At 60.2% G+C, this 23,278-nt stretch overlaps 2 protein-coding genes across 2 annotated transcripts; both read left to right on the top strand.

The window, feature by feature from the left end:
- Nucleotides 1–253: 253 nt before the first annotated feature.
- On the top strand, nt 254–8,200 carry CDK20 (cyclin dependent kinase 20). Its single transcript, XM_054052153.1, has 8 exons — nt 254–408; nt 1,416–1,529; nt 2,148–2,336; nt 4,101–4,222; nt 4,309–4,371; nt 5,048–5,171; nt 6,304–6,459; nt 8,009–8,200. Exons 1-8 carry the CDS (start codon nt 295–297, stop codon nt 8,198–8,200), a joined length of 1,074 nt encoding a protein of 357 aa, XP_053908128.1. The 5' UTR covers nt 254–294.
- A 5,607-nt stretch (nt 8,201–13,807) lies between these two features.
- GATA1 (GATA binding protein 1) lies at nt 13,808–22,769 on the top strand. Its single transcript, XM_054052152.1, has 6 exons — nt 13,808–14,156; nt 14,812–14,958; nt 16,515–16,664; nt 17,762–17,907; nt 21,453–21,578; nt 22,419–22,769. Exons 2-6 carry the CDS (start codon nt 14,829–14,831, stop codon nt 22,767–22,769), a joined length of 903 nt encoding a protein of 300 aa, XP_053908127.1. The 5' UTR covers nt 13,808–14,156; nt 14,812–14,828.
- Nucleotides 22,770–23,278: the final 509 nt, after the last annotated feature.

The following is a 23,278-nucleotide window of genomic DNA, read 5'->3' as shown; positions in this document are numbered from 1 at the left end:
CTGCCCAATCAGCCATCTCCATCCCTCCCCGCTCAGCCGCAGCGACCAATCAGAGGCGGGAAGCTGTTGCTAGGGGGGCGGGGATTGGTTGCTATGGGGCGGAGCCGCATGTGAACGTGATTGACGGGGCGCGGGCTGGTTGCTAGGGGCGGGGCTCCGTTGCTAGAAGCGCGGTCTGGTTGCTAGGAGACGGTGATTGACAGGCGTCGCCGTTGCTAAGGAGGGCGGGGCTGTTGCTAGGCGACGGAGCCGCGCGGTGCATTGTGGGCCGGGGGAGTCCTCTCGCCTCCCACAATGCTTTGCGCCCCTCCGCCTCAGCGGAGCGCTCCCAGTATGGACCAGTTCATCGTACTGGGCCGCGTTGGGGAGGGCGCGCACGGCGTCGTCTTTAAAGCCAAGGATAGGGAGGTGAGAGGGGGGGCTCTGTGGGGCGGGGGGGACCTCTGGGGGGGGTTGGGAGGGGTTCTGTGGGGCTGGAGGGGGGGTCTCTATGGGTTTGAGGGGCCTCTGTGGGGCTTTGGGGGGTCTCTGGGGCTGTGAAGGCTCTATGGCTTTGGGGGGGCTCTGTGGGGCTGGGGGAGTCTCTATGGGTTTTGGGGAGTCTCTATAGGTTTGAGGGTTCTCTTTGGCTTTCGGGGGGGGTCTCTATGGGCTTTGGGGGGGGTCTCTATGAGTCTGAGGGTTCTCTACGGGTCTGGAGGAGCTCTGTGGGGTCTCTATGGGTTTGGGGGGTCTCTGTGGGGCTGGGGGGGTTCTGTGGGGCTGTGAAGGTTCTGTGGCTTTGGGGGGGCTCTATGGGGCTCTGTGGGCTTTAGGGGGGTCTCTATGGGCTTTAGGGGGGTCTCTATGTCTTTGAGGGTTCTCTATGGGTTTGGGGGGATCTCTGTGGGGCTGTGAAGGCTCTATGGCTTTGGGGGGGCTCTATGGGGTTCTGTGGGCTTTAGGGGGTTCTCTATGGGTCTGGGGGGTCTCTATGGGTTTGGGGGAGTCTCTATGGGGCTGGGGGGGTTCTGTGGGGCTGTGAAGGTTCTGTGGCTTTGGGGGGGCTCTATGGGGCTCTGTGGGCTTTAGGGGGGTCTCTATGGGCTTTAGGGGGGTCTCTATGGCTTTGAGGGTTCTCTATGGGTTTGGGGGCGTCTTTGTGGGGCTGTGAAGGCTCTATGGCTTTGGGGGGGCTCTGTGGGCTTTACGGGGTTCTCTATGGGTTTGAGGGTTCTCTATGGGTCTGGGGGGTCTCTGTGGGGCTGGGGGGGTTCTGTGGGGCTGTGAAGGTTCTGTGGCTTTGGGGGGGCTCTATGGGGCTCTGTGGGCTTTAGAGGGGTCTCTATGGGCTTTAGGGGCGTCTCTATGGATCTGGGGGGGTCTCTATGGGGCTGCCCTCCCCCCAACTCCCCCCCCTTTGCCCCCCACTCCAGACGGGGGAGTTGGTGGCTCTGAAGAAGGTTCCTCTGCGTCGCCCCGAGGAGCCGCTGCCCCCCCAGACCCTGCGCGAGATCAAAGCCCTGCGCGAGATCGGGGACCACCCCCACGTAAGAGGGGGGACCCCAAAACCCCGAGACACACACCCCCCCCAGCTTGAGGGCCCCCCAAAACCACCTTTGTGCCCCCCAAAACCCCCATTTGCCCCCCAAGCCCCACCTCAGACTTCTCTCACAGCCACATAAGAGGATCTCCCATTCCCCCCAATCTCGGGGTTCCCCCCCAGATTTTGGGGAGCCCCCCGGGATTTTGAGGTCCTCCCTGACCCCCCATTCCCTCTCTCACTGCTTGGACACCCCCAAATCCTTTATGCCCCCCAAATCCCCCATTTCCCCCCCAAACCCACCCCAGACTCCCTTCATAGCCACATTGGGCTTCCCCTATTCCCCCCACAATCTCGGGGTTCCCCTCAAAATTTTGGGGATCCCCCCAAATCTTGGGGTCCCCTGACCTCCCCCAGATCTCAGGGACCCCCCAGGACACCTGCTCCCCCTTTTTCTTCTTGAGGTTCCCCCCAACCACCCCATTTCCCCCCCAAACCCCACCCCAGACTCCCCTCACAGCCACATGGGGGTCCCCCCCATTCCCTCCCCATTCCCCCCCCAATCTCGGGGTCCCCCCCAGATATCGGGGAGCCCCCTTAGATTTTGGGGTCCCCCCCTTTCCAGGTTGTTCGGCTCCGCTGTGCCTTCGCCCAAGGTCCTGCTATCGTCTTGGCCTTTGATTTCCTGGTGGGCGATTTGGGGGGGCTCCTACGAGCGACCCCCACCCCGTTGTCCCCCCCTCGCGTCCGAGCCCTCGTGGCCATGACCCTGCGGGGCCTGAGCCATTGTCACCGCCTGCACGTGCTGCACAGGGTGAGGGCACCCCAAAAAACGGGGGGGGACCCCAAAAAACCCCGGGGGGGGCCCCTAAAATTTAGGGGAGACCTCAGGGTTTTGGATGGGGTTTGGGGAGGATTCCAGTTTGTGGGTGTAGGGTGGAACTGGGACCAGTATGGGGGGAGCAGAGGGGTTCTGGGGGGGCAAATGGGTTCGAGGGGATCCCCCAACATCTGGAGGGCGCCCCAAGATCAAGGGGGACCCCAAAATCTAGGGGTGAACCCCAAAATCTAGGGGGCTCCTGGGGTTTGGATGGTATTTGGGGAGGATTCCAGTCTGTGGGTATAGGGTGGAACTGGGACCAGAGGGGTTCTGGGGGGCAAATGGGTTTGAGGGGATCCCCCGACATCTGGAGGACACCCCAAGATCAAGGGGGACCCCGAAATCTAGGGGGGAACCCCCAAAATTTAGGGGGACCCCGGGGTTTGGATAGTATACCGAATGAATTTTAGTTTGTGGGTGTAGGGTGGAACTGGGACCAGTATGGGGGGAGCAGAGGGGTTCTGGGGGGGCAAATGGGTTCGAGGGGATCCCCCAACATCTGGAGGACACCCCAAGATCAAGGGGGACCCCGAAATCTAGGGGGGACCCCCAAAATCTAGGGGGCTCCTGAGGTTTGGATGGTGTTTGGGGAGGAATCCAGTCTGAGGGTATAGGGTGGAACTGGGACCAGTATGGGGGGAGCAGAGGGGTTCTGGGGGGGCAAATGGGTTCGAGGGGATCCCCCAACATCTAGAGAGCACCCCAACATCTGGAGGGCACCCCAAGATCAAGGAGGACCCCAAAATCTAGGGGAGACCCCGGGGTTTGGATGGTATTTGGGGAGGATTCCAGTCTGAGGGTATAGGGTGGAACTGGGACCAGTATGGTGGGAGTAGAGGGATTCTGGGGGGGCAAATGGGTTCGAGGGGACACCCCAACATCTGGAGGACACCCCAAGACCAAGGGGAACCCCAAAATCTAGGAGGGACCCCCAAAATGTAGGGGGAACCCCAGGGTTTGGATAGTATATGGAAAGGATTTTAGTCTGTGGGTATAGGGTGGAACTGGGACCAGTATGGGGGGAGTAGAGGGGTTCTGGGGGGGGCAAATGGGTTCGAGGGGATCCCCCAACACCTGGAGGGCACCCCAACATCTGGACAACACCCCAAGATCAAAGGGGACCCCAAAATCTAGGGGAGACCCCGGGGTTTGGATGGTATTTGGGGAGGATTCCAATCTGTGGGTATAGGGTGGAACTGGGACCAGTATGGGGGGAGCAGAGGGGTTCTGGGGGGGCAAATGGGTTCGAGGGGATCCCCCAACATCTGGAGGACGCCCCAAGATCAAGGGGGGGACCCCAAAATCTAGAGGGGAACCCCAAAATCTAGGGGGCTCCTGGGGTTTGGATGGTATTTGGGAAGGATTCCAGTCTGAGGGTATAGGGTGGAACTGGGACCAGTATGGGGGGAGTAGTGGGATTCTGGGGGGGCAAATGGGTTCGAGGGGATCCCCCAACATCTGGAGAGCACCCCAACATCTGGAGGGCACCCCAAGATCAAGGGGGACCCCAAAATCTAGGGGAGACCCCGGGGTTTGGATGGTATTTGGGGAGGATTCCAGTCTGCGGCTGTCAGGGCAAACTGGGACCAGTATGGGGGGGAGCAAATGAATATTGGGGAGGGAAAGTGGCAAATGGATTTGGGGGGGGTGTGAGGGGCCCCCCAACATCTGAGGGGGGCCCCCCAACATCTGGCACAGGACCTGAAGCCGGCCAACCTGCTGCTGGACGCCCGGGGGTGGCTAAAACTGGGCGACTTCGGGCTGGCCCGCGTGCTGGCCCCCCCCGGCGCACGGCCCTACAGCCACCAAGTGGCTACCAGGTACCGAGCCCAGGTTGCCCCCCCTCTTTTTGCCCCGTACCCCCTCTTTTCTCCCTCTTTTTTTGAACTGCACCCCGTTTTTTTAGGTGGTATCGAGCTCCCGAGCTGCTTTACGGCGCCCGACACTACGACGAGGGAGTCGATTTGTGGTAAATCTTGGGGTCCCCTCAGCAAATCTTTCTCCTCCCCCCTCTCTTTAAATTTTGGGGTGTCTTCTGGGTGCTACGACTCCCCCCCGAGCCCTTTGTACCCCCCAAATTCACTGCAGTCACCCCAAAGTCTTTGTACCCCATGTTTGCACCCCTAAATCTTACATTTAGAATATTAAGGTTTTTGTGTCTCCTTAATTTCCTGCTTCTTCCCAGATGCTGGGGTGCTTCTCCAGATGTTGGGGTGCTCCTCCAGATATTATTGTGCCCCCTAAACACTTGGGGTGCCCACCAGATTCTTGGGGTGCCCTCAGTTCCGCCCCCCGTAACCCCAAATTCCCTGTATGGTAGAACATTGAGGTCCCTCTGCTTAACCTCTCAGTGCATCCTTTGGATTTTGGGGTCCCATAGGTGGTTTTAAGGGGGGGCTTTCCAGATGTTGGGGTTCCCCTTGGCTTCCTCCACATGTTGGGGTGCTCCTTGAGATGTTTGACCCCCTCAAAATCCTTCTGTACCCCAAAATCTTTTATCCATCCCTTCACATGGGAGAACATCGTGGGATTTCGTCCTTCTTGAACTGCTGCTTCTTCCCAGATGTTGAGGGGCTCCCCTCAAGTTTTGGGGTCCCCCGAGATGTTGGGGGCCCCCCTTGAGCCCTGGTTTTTACCCTCTTTAGGGCGGTGGGCTGTATTTTTGGGGAGCTGCTGAATTTGTCCCCCCTGTTTCCGGGCGAGAACGACATCGAGCAGCTCTGCTGCGTCCTACGCGCTCTCGGCACCCCCAGTCCCCGCGCCTGGCCCGTGAGCTACTGGGAGGCACTGGGAGGGCACTGGGAAGGGGATTGGGGGCACTGGGAGGGACTGGGAGAGGGTTGGAGGAGGATTGGGGGGACTGGGAGGGACTGGGAGAGGATGGGAGGGCACTGGGAGGGGGATTGGGGGTACTGGGAGGGCACTGGGAGAGGGTTGGAGGAGGATTGGGGGTACTGGGAGGGACTGGGAGAGGATGGGAGGGCACTGGGAAGGGGATTTGGGGCACTGGGAGGGACTGGGAGTGGATGGGAGGGCACTGGGAGCTGCTGGGAGCCACTGGGATGCTTTGGCATGTAGTGGGGCTTACTGGGACTTACTGGGAGGAACTGGGACATACTGGGAGCCTTTGGGATGTAATGAGGTGTACTGGGAGCTCCTGGGGAGCACTGGGAGCCACTGGGAGCTGCTGGGGGGCACTGGGAGCTCCTGGGGGGCACTGGGAGCCACTGGGAGCTCCTGGGGGGCACTGGGACATACTGGGAGCTACTGGAAGCCACTGGGAGCTCCTGGGGGGCACTGGGAGCCACTGGGAGCTCCTGGGGGGCACTGGGACATACTGGGAGCTACTGGAAGCCACTGGGAGCTCCTGGGGTGCACTGGGACATACTGGGAGCTACTGGAAGCCACTGGGAGCTCCTGGGGTGCACTGGGACATACTGGGAGCTCCTGGGGGGCACTGGGAGCTCCTGGGGGGCACTGGGACATACTGGGAGCTACTGGAAGCCACTGGGAGCTCCTGGGGTGCACTGGGACATACTGGGAGCTCCTGGGGGGCACTGGGAGCTCCTGGGGGGCACTGGGAGCTCCTGGGGGGCACTGGGACATACTGGGAGCTCCTGGGGGGCACTGGGAGCTCCTGGGGGGCACTGGGACATACTGGGAGTTACTGGGAGCCACTGGGAGCTCCTGGGGTGCACTGGGAGCCACTGGGAGCTCCTGGGGGGCATTGGGACATACTGGGAGCCACTGGGAGCTACTGGGAGGCACTGGGAGCTCCTGGGAGGCCGTTGGATGGCATTGGGAGGCACTGGGCGGGTTGGGGGGGGGGGGGGGTTGTTCGTTAGGTTCTGTACTGGTCCTTACTGGTCTATACTGGTCCATACTGGTGGGGCGGCGGCAGGAGCTGTCGGCGTTGCCGGATTTCCCCAAGATCCGTTTCCGTCGCGTTGCGGCGCCGCCGTTGGAGCTTTTGGTGCCGGGAGCCGAACCGCTCGCCCGCGACCTCCTGCGACGCCTCCTGCGCTACCCGGCGCGGAGCCGCCCCCGCGCCCACCAGGTGTCGGGGGGCACCCGGGGGGTGTTGGGGGGCACCCGGGGGGGGTTGGGGGGCAGCCATGGGTGTTGGGGGGCCCCTATAGGGAAATGGGGGGCACCCGGGGGGAGTTGGGGGGCACCCGGGGGGAGTTGGGGGGCACCCAGGGGGAAATGGGGGGCACCCACGGGGAAATGGGGGGCATGAAGAGGGGATTGGGGGGCACCCAGGGGTGTTGGGGGGCACCCACGGGGGTTGGGGGGCAGCCAGGGTGTTAGGGGGCAGCCATGGGTGTTGGGGGGCAGCCATGGGGGATTGGGGAGCACCCAGGGGTGTTGGGGGGCACACAGAGGGGATTGGGGGGCACCCAGGGGTGTTGGGGGGCACACAGAGGGGATTGGGGGGCACCCAGGGGGAAATGGGGGGCATGAAGAGGGGATTGAGGGGCACCCAGGGGAGATGGGGGACACCCAGGGGAGAAGGGGGGCACCCATGGGGAAATGGGGGGCAGCCATGGGTGTTGGGGGGCAGCCAAGGGGTGTTGGGGGGCAGCCAAGGGGTGTTAGGGGGCACCCACGGGGAAATGGGGGGCACGAAGAGGGGATAAAGGGTACCCACAGGGAAATGGGGGGCACCCACGGGGAAATGGGGGGCACCCAAGGGTGTTGGGGGGCATGAAAAGGGGATTGAGGGGCACCCGGGGGGTGTTAGGGGGCACCCACGGGGAAATGGGGGGCACCCGGGGGGAAATGGGGGGCAGCCATGGGTGTTGGGGGGCAGCCAGGGGGTGTTAGGGGGCACCCAGTGGGAAATGGGGGGCACCCATGGGTGTTAGGGTGCAGCCATGGGGGAGTTGGGGGGCACCCATGGGGGTTGGGGGGCACCCACGGGGAAATGGGGGGCACCCACGGGGGTTGGGGGGCACGCAGAGGGGATTGGGGGCACCCACAGGGGTGTTGGGGAACACCCATGGGAGATGGGGGGCACCCACGGGGAAATGGGGGGCACCTAGGGGTGTTGGGGGGCACCCAGGGGTGTTGGGGGGCCCCTACAGGGAAATGGGGGGCAGCCATGGGTGTTGGGGGGCATGAAGAGGGGATTGGGGGGCACCCAGGGGGAAATGGGGGGCACCCATGGGTGTTAGGGTGCAGCCATGGGGGAGTTGGGGGGCACCCAGGGGGGTCAGGGGGCACCCACGGGGAAATGGGGGGCACCCACGGGGAAATGGGGGGCATGAAGAGGGGATTGGGGGGCACCCACGGGGGGATGGGGGGCACCCACGGGGAAATGGGGGGCACCCAGGGGTGTTGGGGGGCATGAAGAGGGGATTGAGGGGCACCCAGGGGGAAATGGGGGGCACCCAGGGGTGTTAGGGGGCACCTAGGGGGAGTTGGGGGGCACCCATGGGGGTTGGGGGGCACCCACGGGTGTTGGGGGGCACCCACAGGAGATGGGGGGCACCCATGGTATCCAGGGATTTAGGGGGGTACCCATGGAATCCCCCTCCCATTTTTGGGGTGCTCCTGGGTGCTTCCCCCCCCCATGACCCCCCCCTTTTCCTCCCCCCCCGCAGGCGCTGCTGCACCCCTATTTCTTCGGCCCCATGGAGCTGAGCCCCCCCCCACTACCGGGGGGCCCCCGCGGGCCCCCCCCCTTCCAGCTGGACACCCCCATACTGCCCTCCCTGCCCCCCCCCGACGCCCTCGGCCCCCCCGCGCCCCGGGGACCCCCCCGGAGTACCCCCACTCTTGGGGACCCCCCCTGAGCCCCCCTCTTCAATACAGGAACGGCCCCTGAGTCCCCTCCCCTCACTACAGGGACCCCCCCTACTTTGGGGGTCCCCCCCATGAGGCCCCCCCCAGCCCCAGGGACCCCCCATTTTGGCCCCCCCCCCAAGACCCCTTTATCCCCCCTTTTTGGGGACCCCCCCACCCCTAAGCCCCCCCAAGTCCCCCTGGGACCCCTTTATCCCCCCTTTTTGGGGTCCCCCCAACCCCCCTGGGACCCCATTATCCCCTGTTTTTGGGGACCCCCCACCCCCAACCCCCCTGAGACCCCTTTATCCCCCCCTTTTTGGAGACCCCCCCACCCCCAAGCCCCCCTGGGACCCCATTATCCCCCTTTTTGGGGACCCCCCCAACCCCCCTGGGACCCCATTATCCCCCCTTTTTGGGGTCCCCCCCAAGTCCCCCTGGGACCCCTTTATCCCTCCTTTTTGGGGTCCCCCAACCCCCCTGGGACCTCTTTATCCCCCTTTTTGGGGACCCCCCCACCCCTATGCCCCCCCAAGCCCCCCTGGGACCCCTTTATCCCCCCTTTTTGGGGTCCCCCCCACCCCAAGACCCCCCCAAGCCCCCCTGGGACCCCATTATCTCCCCTTTTTGGGGACCCCCCCACCCCCAAGGCCCCCCCTAAGCCCCCCTGGGACCCCTTTATCCCCCCTTTTTGGGGTCCCCCAACCCCCCTGGGACCCCTTTATCCCCCCTTCTTGGGGTCCCCCCCCCCAAGGCCCATTGGGGACCCCCTTTGGGCCCCCCCCGACCCCCCCGAAAGCCCCAAATGTGTCGAAACTGCTGAAAATGGTCATTTTTAACCCAACGCCGCCGGATTTGAGGTGAAAAATGGCGATTTTGGGGCCCAAAGTGCCTCTTTGGGGCGGAAAACGTGGAATTTGAGCCCAAAGCTCAGGTGAGGCCCTCGGCCCCGGTTTGGGCTGAAAAAAGGCGATTTTGGGGGTGGGAAAAGGAGCGCTGGGGCCGAAAGGGCTCCATTTGGGGCCAAAAAGCGCTGATTTGGGGGCGGAAAGGGGTGAAAATGGGTGTTTTTAAGAGGAAAATTACTGATTTGAGGGTGGAAGGCACTGATTTTAGGGCGAAAAGAGTGAATTTTGGGGCAAAAGTAAGTAATTTTGTGGGGAAAAAAGTACGTTTTGGGCCAAAAGCCGCGCGTTTTAGGGCAAAAGGCGTCCATTTTAGGGCCAAAGGCGTCCATTTTAGGGTGAAAGGTGTCCATTTTAGGGCCAAAGGCGTCCATTTTAGATCAAAAAGTGTCCATTTTAGGGTGGAAGACGTCCATTTTGGGCAAAAGGTGTCCATTTGGGGCAAAGGTGTCCATTTTAGGGCAAAAGGTGTAGATTTTGGGGCAAAAGACGTCCATTTTAAGTCAAAAAGTGTCCATTTTAGGGCGAAAGGCATCCATTTTAGGGCAAAAAGTGTCCATTTTAGGGCGAAAGGCATCCATTTTGGGGCAAAGGTGTCCATTTTAGGGCGAAAGGCGTCCATTTTAGGGTGAATGGTGTTCATTTTAGGTCAAAAGGTGTAGATTTTAGGGCGAAAGGCGTCCATTTTAGGGCAGAAAGTGTCCATTTTAGGGCAAAAGGCGTCCATTTTAGGGCAAAAGGCGTCCATTTTAGGGCAAAAGGTGTCCATTTTAGGGCAAAAGGTGTAGATTTTAGGGCAAAAGGCGTCCATTTTAGGGCAAAAAGTGTCCATTTTAGGGTGGAAGACGTCCATTTTGGGCAAAAGGCGTCCATTTTAGGGCAGAAAGTGTCCATTTTAGGGCGAAAGGCGTCCATTTTAGGGCAGAAAGTGTCCATTTTAGGGTGGAAGACGTCCATTTTAGGGTGGAAGACGTCCATTTTAGGGTGGAAGACGTCCATTTTGGGCAAAAGGCGTCCATTTTAGGGTGAAAGGTGTCCATTTTAGGGCGAAAAGTGTCCATTTTAGGGCAAAAGGCGTCCATTTTAGGGCAGAAATTGTCCATTTTAGGGCAAAAAGTGTCCATTGTAAGGCCAAAGGCGTCATTTTAGGGCGAAAGGCGTCCATTTTAGGGTGAAAGGCGTCCATTTTAGGTCAAAAAGTGTCCATTTTGGGGCAAAGGTGTCCATTTTGGGGCAAAGGTGTCCATTTCAGGGCAGAAAGTGTCCATTTTAGTGCAAAAGGCGTCCATTTTAGGGCAAAAGGCGTCCATTTTAGGTCAAAAAGTGTCCATTTTAGGGTGGAAGACGTCCATTTTGGGCAAAAGGTGTCCATTTTGGGGCAAAAGGTGTCCATTTTAGGGTGAATGGTGTTCATTTTAGGTCAAGAGGCGTCCATTTTAGGGTGAAAGGCGTCCATTTTAGGGCGAAAGTCATCCATGTTAGGGCAAAGAGCGTCCATTTTAGGGTGAGAAGTGTCCAGTTAGGTCAAAAGGCGTCCATTTTAGGGCAAAAGGTGTCCATTTTAGGGCAAAAGTTGCCCAAAAGTTGCCTATTTTGGGCAGAATATCACTGATATTAGGCCAAAAATCACCAGTTTTAAGCCCAAAATCACGAAAATGCCCCAAAATCCCCCCCTGGGACCCCCAAAACCTCCAAAGCGCCCGTTTTCGGCTTTTAGGCCACAAGTCACCCATTTTAGACCAAAAGTCACCCATTTTGGGCAGAACATCAGTGATATTGGGTCGAAAAGCACCAATTTCAAGCGAAAAACCACCAGTTTTAGGCCAAAAAGTACCAATTTTAGTCGCCCCCTTTTAGGCCCAAAGTCGCCCCTTTTAGGCCCAAATCGCCCCTTTTTAGGCCCAAATCGCCCCTTTTTAGGCCCAAAGTCGCCCCTTTTAGGCCTAAAGTCGCCGCCTTTTTTAGGCCCAAAGTCGCCCCCTTTTTAGGCCCAAAGTCGCCCCCTTTTTAGGCCCAAAGTCGCCCCCTTTTAGGCCCAAAGTCGCCCCTTTTTAGGCCCAAAGTTACACTTTTAGGCCCAAAGTCGCCCCTTTTTAGGCCCAAAGTCGCCCCTTTTTAGGCCCAAAGTCGCACTTTTAGGCCCAAAGTCGCCCCTTTTTAGGCCCAAAGTCGCTCCTTTTTAGGCCCAAAGTTGCCCCTTTTTAGGCCCAAAGTCACCCTTTTTGGTGGCCCATTTTGGGCTAAAAATCACCAATTTTAGGCCAAAAGATGCTTTGTGCCAACTCTCCATCATTTTTCTGCCAAAAAAGTGAAATTTTGTGCTCGACTGCCCTAATTTTGGGCTGAAACCTCCGAATTTTGGCCTCAAATCTATGAATTTGGGGCTCAAACCTCCATTTGGGGAGAAAACCCACAATTTTACGCCAAAAAGTCTGAGGTTTGAGCAAAACTGCGCAATTTGGAGCCGAAAAACTTCAATTTGGGGTCAAAAATCCCAAACTCTTGAGGAAACTCCGATTTTGGGCCAAAAAACCTATATTTCAGGCAAGAAAAGCTGCATTTGGGGCTGAAAAACCTATGTTTTGGGCTAAAAATGTGATTTTGGGCTGAAAAACCTACGTTTTGGGCTAAAAATGTGCATTTTGGGCTGAAAAATCTATATTTTAAGCTGAAAACTCCAAATTTGGGGCTGAAAAACCTCTATTTGGGGCTAAAAATGTGCATTTTGGGCTGAAAAACCTCTATTTTGGGCTAAAAATTTGCCTTTTGGGCTACAAATCTATAATTTAAGCTGAAAAAGCCACGTTTTGGGCTGAAAAACCTCAATTTTGGGCTACAAATTTTGCAATTTGGGCTGAAAAGTCTATATTTGGGGCAAAAAATTTGCAATTTGAGCTGAAAAACCTCTATTTTGGGCTAAAAATTTGCCTTTTGGGCGGCAAATCTATATTTTAAGCTGAAAAAACAGCGTTTTGGGCTGAAAAACCTCTATTTTGGGCTACGAATTTTGCATTTTGGGCTGAAAAATCTATTTTAAAGTGGAAAAATGTATATTTTAAAGTGAAAAACCTCTATTTTGGGCTGAAAAAGCACTATTTTGGGGTGAAAAAGCTCTATTTTGGGCTGAAAAAGCTCTATTTTGGGCTGAAAAAGCTCTATTTTGGGGTGAAAAACCTCTATTTTGGGCTAAAAAGCTCCTATTTTGGGGTGAAACCCCTCTATTTTGGGGTGACCCCCCCCAATTTTGGTCGCCCCCCCCCCTTGGATTTTGGGGTGCTGTTTACACTAATTGCCCTACGCTAATTAGGTCCCCTCCCCCTCCCCCCCCCCCCCCCATCTCTGTCCGGAGCTGATAAGGAACGGCTTCGGGGAAAGGGGGTGGCGCCTTCCCCTGAACCCCAAAAAAGGGGGGGGCCCGGCCCCGCCCAGCCCCCCCCAAACCCAACCGCCGCCGCCCCCCCACTATCTGATAAAGCCTTATCAGCAGCCGACAGCCCCGCGGCCGTTACCGCCCCGGCGAGGGAAGGGGGGGGGGGGAGCACCGGAGCTCGGGGACCCCAAAAGCTCCCAGGGGGGACCCCGAAACCTTCGTAGGGGGTCCCAAAACCCCTATAGGGACCCCGAAACCTTCGTAGGGGGTCTCAAAACATCTATAGGGACCCCCGAAACCTTCTCAGGGGGTTCAAACCCCCCTATATGGGACCCTAAATGCCCTATGGGGACCCCAAAACCCTCTTAGGGGACCCTAAAACCCCTATAGGGACCCCAAAACCTTCTTAGGGGTCTCAAAACCCTTATAGGGACCCCAAACCCTCCCCCAAAGGGACCCCGAAACCTTCTTAGGGGGTCTCAAAACCTCTATAGGGACCCCAAAATCTTCTCAGGGAGCTCAAAATCTTCTATATGGGACCCTAAATGCCCTATGGGGACCCCAAAACCCCTATAGGGACCCCAAAACCGCCCCCGAAGGGATCCCAAAACCTTCTTAGGGGTCTCAAAACCCCTATAGGGACCCCAAACCCCTCCCAAAGGGACCCCGAAACCTTCTTAGGGGTCTCAAAACTCCCTATATGGGACCCTAAATCCCTTATGGAGACCCCAAAACCCCTATAGGGACCCCAAACCCCTCCCAAAGGGACCCCGAAACCTTCTCAGGGGTCTCAAAACCCCCTATATGGGACCCTAAATCCCTTATGGAGACCCCAAAACCCCTATAGAGACCCCGAAACCTTCTCAGGGGGCTCAAAACCTTCTATTTGGGACCCCAAAACCCCTATAGGGACCCCGAAACCTTCTCATGGGGCTCAAAACCCCCTATATGGGACCCCAAATCCCCTCTGGGGACCCCAAAACCCTCTTAGGGGACCCCAAAACTCCTATACGGGACCCTAAATTCCCTGTAGGGACCCCAAGACCCCTCAGGGCACCCAGGGAAGACCCCAAAACCCCTATAGGGGACCCCAAAACCCTCATAGGGGACCCCAAATCGCCTCTAGGGCATGCGGGGGGACCCCAAAACCCCACATGGAGACCCCAAAACCGCCATAGGGGACCCCAAAATCCCACATGGAGACCCCAAAATCCCCATAGGGGACCCCAAATCTCCGCTAGGTCATCTGGGGGGACCCCAAACCCACCATAGGGAACCCCAAAACCCTTTTAGGGGACTCCAAGACCCCACATGGAGACCCCAAAACCCCACATGAAGACCCCAAAATCCCCATAGGGGTCCCCGAAACCCATTTAGGGCATCTGGGGGACCCCAAAATCCCCATAGGAGACCCCAAAAGCCATTTAGAGCATCCGGGGGGACCCCAAAATCCCCATAGGAGACCCCCAAAAGCCATTTAGGGCATCCGGGGGACCCCAAACCCCCTATGGGGACCCCAAACCTCCTATGGGGACCCCAATATCTGGGACGTCCCCCCTTTATTTTTTGGGGGGGTCCAGTTGGGGTGGGGTCCTGGTGGCCCCGCCCCCCCCAAACCCAAGGGCGGGGCCCCCCCCGTCCTCCTCTTGCGTCCGTCTGTCCGTCCATCCGACAGCGACACCACGGCTCCAGGTCAGTCACTTATCCCCCCCCCCCCAAAAAAAATGGGGTTCAGGGGGACCCCAAAACCCCCATCGGGGACCCAGGGATGGGGGGGAAGGTCTTAATGCCCCCCCCATGGGGTTTGGGGGGGTCCCAGTGCCCCCCCATGGGGTTTTTGGGGTACCCAGGTGTGTGTGGGGGTGTCTTATGGGGTTTGGGGGGGTCCCTGTGGCCCCCCATGGGGTTTTTTGGGGGTACACAGGCGTGGGGGGGCATCTTTTGGGGTTTGGGGGGGCTCTTATGGGGTTTGGGGGGGTCCCTGTGCCCCCCCATGGGGTTTTTTGGGGGTACACAGGCGTGGGGGGGTATCTTTTGGGGTTTTGGGGGGCTCTTATGGGGTTTTGGGGGGCTCTTATGGGGTTTGGGGGTGCTCTTATGGGGTTTGGGGGGGTCTTATGGGGTTTGGGGGGGTCCCTGTGCCCCCCCATGGGTTTTTTTGGGGGTACCCAGGTGTGGGGGGGTATCTTTTGGGGTTTGGGGGGGCTCTTATGGGGTTTTGGGGGGGTCTTATGGGGTTTGGGGGTCCCCCAGTGTGTCTCCCCCCATGGATTTGGGGGTTCCCCCAAGTCTTGAGGGGGGGGGTTTGATTGGTTTCTGTTTTTTTTTTGGGGGGGTCTCCCCGCAGTCGCTGTGTGTCCCCCCATGGAGTTCATGGCATTGGGGGGGCCGGAGGGGGTCCCCCCTTTTCCGGACGAGGCCGGAGCTTTCCTGAGCCTCGGGGGGGGCGAAGGGCTGGAGCCGGGGGGGCTGCTGGGGCCCTACCCCCCCCCAGGTACCCCACGAACCCCCAAATGTCCCTGTGAACCCCCCAATGTCCCTGGGACCCCCCCTTATCCCTGTGAACCCCCAGATTTCCTTGGGACCCCCCCTTTGTCCCCATGGCCCCCCCTTATCCCTGGGACCCCCTAATATCCCTGTGACCCCCCCTTATCCCTGTGAACCCCCAAATTTCCTTGGGACCCCCCCCTTGTCCCCATGGCCCCCCCTTATCCCTGTGTTCCCCCAATGTCCCCATGACCCCCCAATTTCCCTGTGACCCCCCCAAATTTCCCTGGGACCCCCCTTATCCCTGTGAACCCCCAAATTTCCCTGGGACCCCCCCTTATCCCTGTGAACCCCCAGATTTCCCTGGGACGCCCCCCTTGTCCCCATGGCCCCCCCTTATCCCTGTGAACCCCCAAATTTCCTTGGGACCCCCCCTTATCCCTGTGACCCCCTAATATCCTTGGGACCCCCCCTTGTCCCCATGGCCCCCCCTTATCCCTGGGACCCCCCAATGCCCCTGGGACCCCCCCTTATCCCTGTGACCCCCCCAAATTTCCCTGGGACCCCCCCTTATCCCTGTGAACCCCCAAATTTCCTTGGGACCCCCCCCTTGTCCCCATGGCCCCCCCTTATCCCTGTGACCCCCTAATATCCTTGTGACCCCCCCTTATCCCTGTGAACCCCCAAATTTCCTTGGGACCCCCCCCTTGTCCCCATGGCCCCCCTTTATCCCTGGGACCCCCCCAATATCCCCATGGCCCCCCAATATCCCTGTGTCCCCCCCCCATATCCCTGTCCCACCCCCCCCTTGGTGTCCCCCCATATCCTGTCCCCCTCTATCCCTGTGTCCCCCTTATTCCCATCCCCCCATATCCCCGGGTCCCTCCCCTTTGTGTCCCCCCATATCCTATCCCCCCCCCTTTGTGCCCCCCCGTATTCCCGTCCCCCCCATATTCCTGTGTCCCCCATATCCCTGTCCCCCTCCTTTGTGTCCCCCCATATCCCTGTGTCCCCCCATATACTGTCCTCCCCATATCCCTGTGTCCCCCATATCCCTGTCCCCCACTTTGTGCCCCCCCATATTCCCGTGTCCCCCCATATTCCTGTCCCCCTATATCCCCGTGTCCCCCCATATCCCCGTGTCCCCCCATACCCCCCTGTCCCCCCGCTTTGTGCCCCCCCATATCCTCTCCCCCCATATTCCTGTGTGCCCCATATCCCCGTGCCCCCCCAAATATTGTCCCCCCATATCCTTTACCCCCATACCCCCCCGTCCCCCCACTTTGTGCCTCCCCATATCCTCTCCCCCCATATTCCTGTGTGCCCCATATCCCCCTGTGTCCCCCCAAATACTGTCCCCCCATATCCCCCTGTCCCCCCACTTTGTGCCCCCCGTATCCCTGTTCCCCCTATCCCCATGTCCCCCCCTATCCCCGTGTCCCCCCATGTCCCCCCATGTCCCCCCCTTTCCCCCTGTGTCCCCCCCCATCGGTGTCCCCCCCTATCCGTCCCCCCCCTATCGGTGTCCCCCCCTCCTGACGTTCCCCCCCCTATTCCCCCCAGGCCGTTTGCCGCTGCCCTGGGCCGAAGGGGGTTCTGTGGGTTCCCCCCCGTGGGCCCCCCCAGAGCCCCCCCGATTCCTGGAGCTGCTGCAGCCCCCCCGCAGCCCCCCCCCCGCCCCACTGCCGCCCCCCAGCGCCGCCCCACCCTGCGGTGAGTGCCACTGGGAGGGACTGGGAGGGACTGGGAGGGGGAATGGGAGGCGCTGGGGGTGACTGGGAGGGACTGGGAGGGGTACTGGGAGGGAATGGGAGGGGGAATGGGGGCATTGGGGGACACTGGGAGGGACTGGGGGGGACTGGGAGGGAATGGGAGGCGCTGGGAGGGGGAATGGGGGCACTGGGAGGGACTGGGGGGAAGGGGGGGGACTGGGAGGGACTGGGAGAGGGAATGAGAGGCACTGGGGGGCACTGGGAGGGGTACTGGAGGTATTGGGGGGCACTGGGAGGGAATGGGAGGGGTACTGGGAGGGAGTGGGAGGCACTAGGGGGACTGGGGAGGGGCACTGGGGGGGACTGGGAGGGACTGGGAAGAGTACTGGGGGCACTGGGAAGGCACTGGGAGGGGCACTGGGAGGGACTGGGAGGGAATAGGAGGCACTGGGGGTGACTTGGAGGGACTGGGAGGGACTGGGGGTGACTGGGAGGGAATGGGAGGCACTGTGGGTGACTGGGAGGGGTACTGGGAGGCACTGGGGGTGACTGGGAGGGACTGGGAGGGGCACTGGGAGGGACTGGGAAGGGTACTGGGGACACTGGGGGGCACTGGGAGGCACTGGGGGTGACTGGGAGGGACTGGGAGGGGCACTGGGAGGGACTGGGAAGGGTACTGGGGACACTGGGGGGCACTGGGAGGGACTGGGGGTGACTGGGAGGGGCACTGGGAGGGACTGGAAGGAAATGGGAGGCACTGGGAGGGACTGGGAAGGGTACTTGGGGACACTGGGGGGGACTGAGTGGGCACTGGGAGGGACTGGGAGGGGTTATACTGGCCTGTAATGGTTTGTAGTGGTCTGTACTGGTCTGTACTGGTTTATACTGGTCCATACTGGTTTATACTGGTCCGTATGGGGTAGAACGCGTGGGGCCGAGGTGCAGACTGGGCTGCGCGAGGGGCTTTGCGCTGCGGTATAGCGCTCTGTAGGGGGTTGTACTGGTTTGTACTGGTTTGTACTGGTCTATACTGGTTTGTACTGGTCTATACTGGTTTGTACTGGTCTGTACTGGTCTGTACTGGTCTGTACTGGGCAGAGGCGCGGGAGTGCGTGAACTGCGGGGCGACGGCGACGCCGCTGTGGCGCCGGGACGGCACCGGCCATTACCTGTGTAACGCCTGTGGGCTCTACCACCGCCTCAACGGCCACAACCGACCCCTCATCCGCCCCAAGAAGCGCCTGGTGAACCCCCAAATCCAACCCCCACCGCACCCCAAAATCCAGCCCCGACCGCACCCCCAAATCCAACCCCCGAACAACCGACCCCTCATCCGCCCCAAGAAGCGCCTGGTGAACCCCCAAATCCAACCCCCACCGCACCCCAAAATCCACCCCCAACAGCACCCCCAAATCCAACCCCCGAACAACCGACCCCTCATCCGCCCCAAGAAGCGCCTGGTGAACCCCCAAATCCAACCCCACCGCACCCCAAAATCCACCCCCAACAGCACCCCCAAATCCAACCCCCGAACGCACCCCCAAATCCAACCCCCGAACAACCGACCCCTCATCCGCCCCAAGAAGCGCCTGGTGAACCCCCAAATCCAACCCCCACCGCACCCCAAAATCCACCCCAAAATCCACCCCCAAACCCACCCCCGAACGCACCCCAAAATCCACCCCAAAATCCACCCCCGACCGCACCCCCAAATCCACCCCCGACCGCACCCCCAAATCCACCCCCGAGGCACCCCAAAATCTACAGCCAAAGGCACCCCCAAATCCACCCCCGACCGCACCCCAAAATCCACCCCCGAATGCACCCCCAAATCTACCCCCAAAGGCACCCCCAAATCAACACCCAAAGGCACCCCAAAATCCACCCCTGACTGCACCCCAAATCCACCCCCGAACGCACCCCCAAATCCACCCCCAAATCCACCCCCGACCGCACCCCCAAATCCAGCCCCAACGCACCCCCAAATCCACCCCCAGAGGCACCCCCAAATCCAGCCCCAACCACACCCCCAAATCCACCCCTGAACGCACCCCGAAATCCACCCCCAAAGGCACCCCCAAATTCACCCCCGGAGCCACCCCCAAATCCACCCCCAACCGCACCCCCAAATCCACCCCTGAACGCACCCTGAAATCCACCCCCGACCGCACCCCCAAATCCACCCCCAGAGGCACCCCCAAATCCACCCCCAGAGGCACCCCAAAATCCACCCCTGACTGCACCCCAAATCCACCCCCGAACGCACCCCCAAATCCACCCCCGAATGCACCCCCAAATCTACCCCCAAAGGCACCCCGAAATCAACACCCAAAGGTACCCGCAAATCCAGCCCCAAGGCACCCCCAAATCCACCCCCGAACGCACCCCGAAATCTACCCCCGAGGCACCCCCAAATCCACCCCGACCACACCCCAAAATCCACCCCTGAACGCACCCCCAAATCCACCCCCAAAGGCACCCCAAAATCCACCCCCAAAGGCACCCCGAAATCAACACCCAAAGGTACCCGCAAATCCAGCCCCAAGGCACCCCCAAATCCACCCCCGAACGCACCCCGAAATCTACCCCCGAGGCACCCCCAAATCCACCCCGACCACACCCCAAAATCCACCCCTGAACGCACCCCCAAATCCACCCCCAAAGGCACCCCAAAATCCACCCCCAGAGGCACCCCGAAATCAACACCCAAAGGTACCCGCAAATCCAGCCCCAAGGCACCCCCAAATCCACCCCCGAACGCACCCCGAAATCTACCCCCGAGGCACCCCCAAATCCACCCCGACCACACCCCAAAATCCACCCCAGAGGCACCCCAAAATCAACACCAAAACGCCAAACGCACCCCGAAATCCACCCCCAAATCCACCCCCAAGGCACCCCCAAATCCACCCTTGAACACACCCCTAAATCCACCCCCAAATCCACCCCCGAACGCACCCCGAAATCCACCCCCGGAGGCACCCCAAAATCCACCCCCAAAGGAACCCCGAAATCTACAGCCAAAGGCACCCCCAAATCCACCCCCGACCGCACCGCAAAATCCACCCCCGAGGCACCCCGAAATCCACCCCGAACGCACCCCCAAAATCCACCCCCAGAGGCACCCCGAAATCCACCCCCGAACGCACCCCAGAATCTACACCCAAAGGCACCCCCAAATCCAGCCCCGACCGCACCCCAAAGTCCACCCCCAACCGCACCCCCAAATCCAGCCCCGAGGCACCCCCAAATCCACCCCCAAATCCACCCCCAAACGCACCCCAAAATCTACACCCAAAGGCACCCCGAAATCCACCCTATACTCCTCCTATTCCCCCCAAACCCCTCGTAGCCCCCCCAAACCCCCCCAAACCCCTCCAGTCTCCCCCAAACCCCTCCTTTTCCCCTCCAATCCCCCCTAAACCCACCATAGCCCCCCCCAAATCCCCCTTATACCCCTCCTTGTCCCCCCCAAACCCCTCGTAGCCCCCCCAAACCCCTCCTATTCCCCCCTAAAACCCCTCGTAGCCCCCCCAAATCCCCTCTAAACCCCTCCTTGTCCCCTCTAAACCCCTCCAATCCCCCCCAAACCCCTCGTAGCACCCCCAAATCCCCCCCAAACCCCACCTATTCCCCCCCAAACCCCTCATAGCCCCCCCAAACCCTTCCTATTCCCCCTCAAGCCCCTCGTAGCCCCCCCAAATCCCCCCCCAAACCCCTTCGATTCCCCCCCAAACCCCTCCAATCCCCCCCAAACCCCTCCTATTCCCCCCAAACCCCTCGTAGCCCCCCCAAATCCCCCCCAAACCCCACCTATTCCCCCCCAAACCCCTCCTATTCCCCCCCAAACCCCTCGTAGCCCCCCCAAACCCCACCTATTCACCCCCAAACCCCTCCTATTCCCCCCCAAACCCCTCGTAGCCCCCCCAAACCCCACCTATTCACCCCCAAACCCCTCCTATTCCCCCCAAACCCCTCGTAGCCCCCCCAAACCCCACCTATTCACCCCCAAACCCCACCTATTCCCCCCCAAACCCCTCCTATTCCCCCCCAAACCCCTCGTAGCCCCCCCAAATCCCCCCCAAACCCCTCCTTTTCCCCTCCAATCCCCCCCAAACCCACCATAGCCCCCCCCAAATCCCCCTTTTACCCCTCCTTGTCTCCCCTAAACCCCTCGTGGCCCCCCCAAATCTCCTATAAACACCTCCTATTCCCCCCCAAACTCCTCCAATCCCCCTCAAACCCCACCTATTCCCCCCCAAACCCCTCCAATCCCCCCAAACCCCTCCTATTCCCCCCCAAACCCCTCGTAGCCCCCCCAAATCCCCCCTAAACACCACCTATTCCTCCCCAAAACCCCTCCTATTCCCCCCCAAACCCCTCGTAGCCCCCCTAAACCCCACCTATTCCCCTCCAATCCCCCCCAACCCCTTCGATTCCCCCCCAAACCCCTCCTATTCCCCCCCAAACCCCTCCTATTCCCCCCCAAACCCCACCTATTCCCCCCCAAACCCCTCGTAGCCCCCACAAATCCCCCCCAAATCCCTCCTTTTCCCCTCCAATCCCCCCCAAACCCACCATAGCCCCCCCCAAATCCCCCTTATACCCCTCCTATTCCCCCCAAAACCCCTCGTAGCCCCCCCAAATCCCCCCTAAACCCCTCCTATTCCCCCCAAACCCCTCCTATTTCCCCCCCAAACCCCTCGTAGCCCCCCTAAATCCCCCCTAAACCCCTCCAATCCCCCCCAAACCCCCCCGTCACCCCCTTTTTCCCCTTGCCCCCCCAAAGCTGGTGAGCAAACGCGCCGGCACCGTGTGCAGCAACTGCCAAACCAGTACGACGACGCTGTGGCGCCGCAGTCCCCGCGGAGACCCCGTCTGTAACGCCTGTGGGCTCTACTACAAACTGCACCGGGTGAGGGGACCCCCCCAAATCCCACCCCAGCACCCCAAAAAACCCGGGGGGGGGCTCTCCTGCACCCCCAGGCTCTTAGAGACACCCCCAAAGTCCTGAGTCCCTTCCACCAAACCCCTGAGTCCATCGGACATGGGGGTCATTTTGGGGGGTTGAGAGGGGATTTGGGGGTATCTGTGGTTGGGGGGGGTTTGAGGGGCCCCCCCAAAAGCTTGAATGACCCCCAAAATGCTTAAAAGACCCCCCCAAAATGCTTAAAAGACCCCCTAAAATGCCTGGGTCCCCCCCAAACCCTTGAGTCCTTTCCCAAACCGCTGAGTCCACCGGACATGGGGGTCATTTTGGGGGGCTGAGGGGGGATTTGGGGGGTATCTGTGGTTTGAGGGGGTTTGAGGGGCCCCCCAAAAGCTTGAATCACCCCCAAAATGCTTAAAAGACCCCCCAAAATGCCTGGATCCCCCCCAAACCTCTGTGTCCCCCCTAAACCGCTGAGTCCATCGGACATGGGGGTCATTTTGGGGGGTTGAGAGGGGATTTGGGGGTATCTGTGGTTTGGGGGGGTTTGAGGGGCCCCCCAAAAGCTTGAATCACCCCCAAAATGCTTAAAAGACCCCCCCAAAATGCTTAAAAGACCCCCCAAAATGCCTGGATCCCCCCCAAACCCTTGAGTCTCCCCTCCAAACCCCTGAGTCCATCGGACATAGGGGTCATTTTGGGGGGCTGAGGGGGGATTTGGGGGTATCTGTGGTTTCGGGGGGGGTCTGGAGGAGTTGGGGGGTGTCCTAGAACCCCCAAACCCCTGTGTCCCCCCAATAACTCCCCCCCAATCTCTCCTCACAGGTCAATCGCCCTCTAACGATGCGCAAAGATGGGATCCAAACTCGGAACCGGAAAGTTTCATCCAAAGGGAAGAAAAGACGCCAAGGAGGGGGTGTCTCCATGCCGGGGGGGGGTTCAGAAGCTATGGGGGGTCCCCCTTTGCCCCCCCAAAACCCCCAAAACCAACAACAACCCCCCCAAAACGATGACCCCACCGCTATTTACGCCCTCGGACCCCTCGTCCTTTCGGGACATCTTCTGCCATTCCCGAGTTCCGGAAGCTTCTTTGGAGGGGGTGGAGGAGGAGGGGGGGGGTTTATTGCCCCCCCCACCCCCGTGGGGGCTCCCCCAGGTCTGAGCCCCCAAATTTAATGGTGGGGGAAGGGGAGGGGGGGGGGGAACACCCCAATACAGTTTGATATCAAATGGAGGCGTTTTTTGTCTTGATTGAAAGGGGGAGTTGGGGATTGGGGGGTCAGAGGGGGTTGGGGGCACTGTGAGGAGGTGGTGATAGTTTGGGGGGTTGGAGGAAAAAGGGGGGAACCCCAAAAAATGCTGCCATAAAGTGGTGCCCCCCCCCCCCCAAAAAAAAGCTTTGGGTACACTCAAGATGGCGGCGCTCCCTGAGGTGCGCCCAAGATGGCGGCCACCCTGAAGGGACACCCAAAATGGCGGCCTCCGTCAAGGCACTCCCAAGATGGCGGTTCCGTACGGCAATGAAAGCCTTCATAGCCGCCGGGCCCCGCCCTTTTGCCGCGCGCGCGGGGCGCCGCCCGTGACGTCATCACGGCGCGCCCGGCGGCGGCGGCGGCATCGTGAGGGGCCGCAGGTGAGAGCGGCCGTGGCCGAGCCCCGATCCTCCTCCCCCGCCCCATAGATCC

The sequence above is a fragment of the Cuculus canorus genome, chromosome 32 (assembly GCF_017976375.1).
Source record: "Cuculus canorus isolate bCucCan1 chromosome 32, bCucCan1.pri, whole genome shotgun sequence".
Taxonomy (NCBI): Eukaryota; Metazoa; Chordata; class Aves; order Cuculiformes; family Cuculidae; genus Cuculus; species Cuculus canorus.
This window is presented reverse-complemented; position numbering and strand designations above follow the sequence as displayed.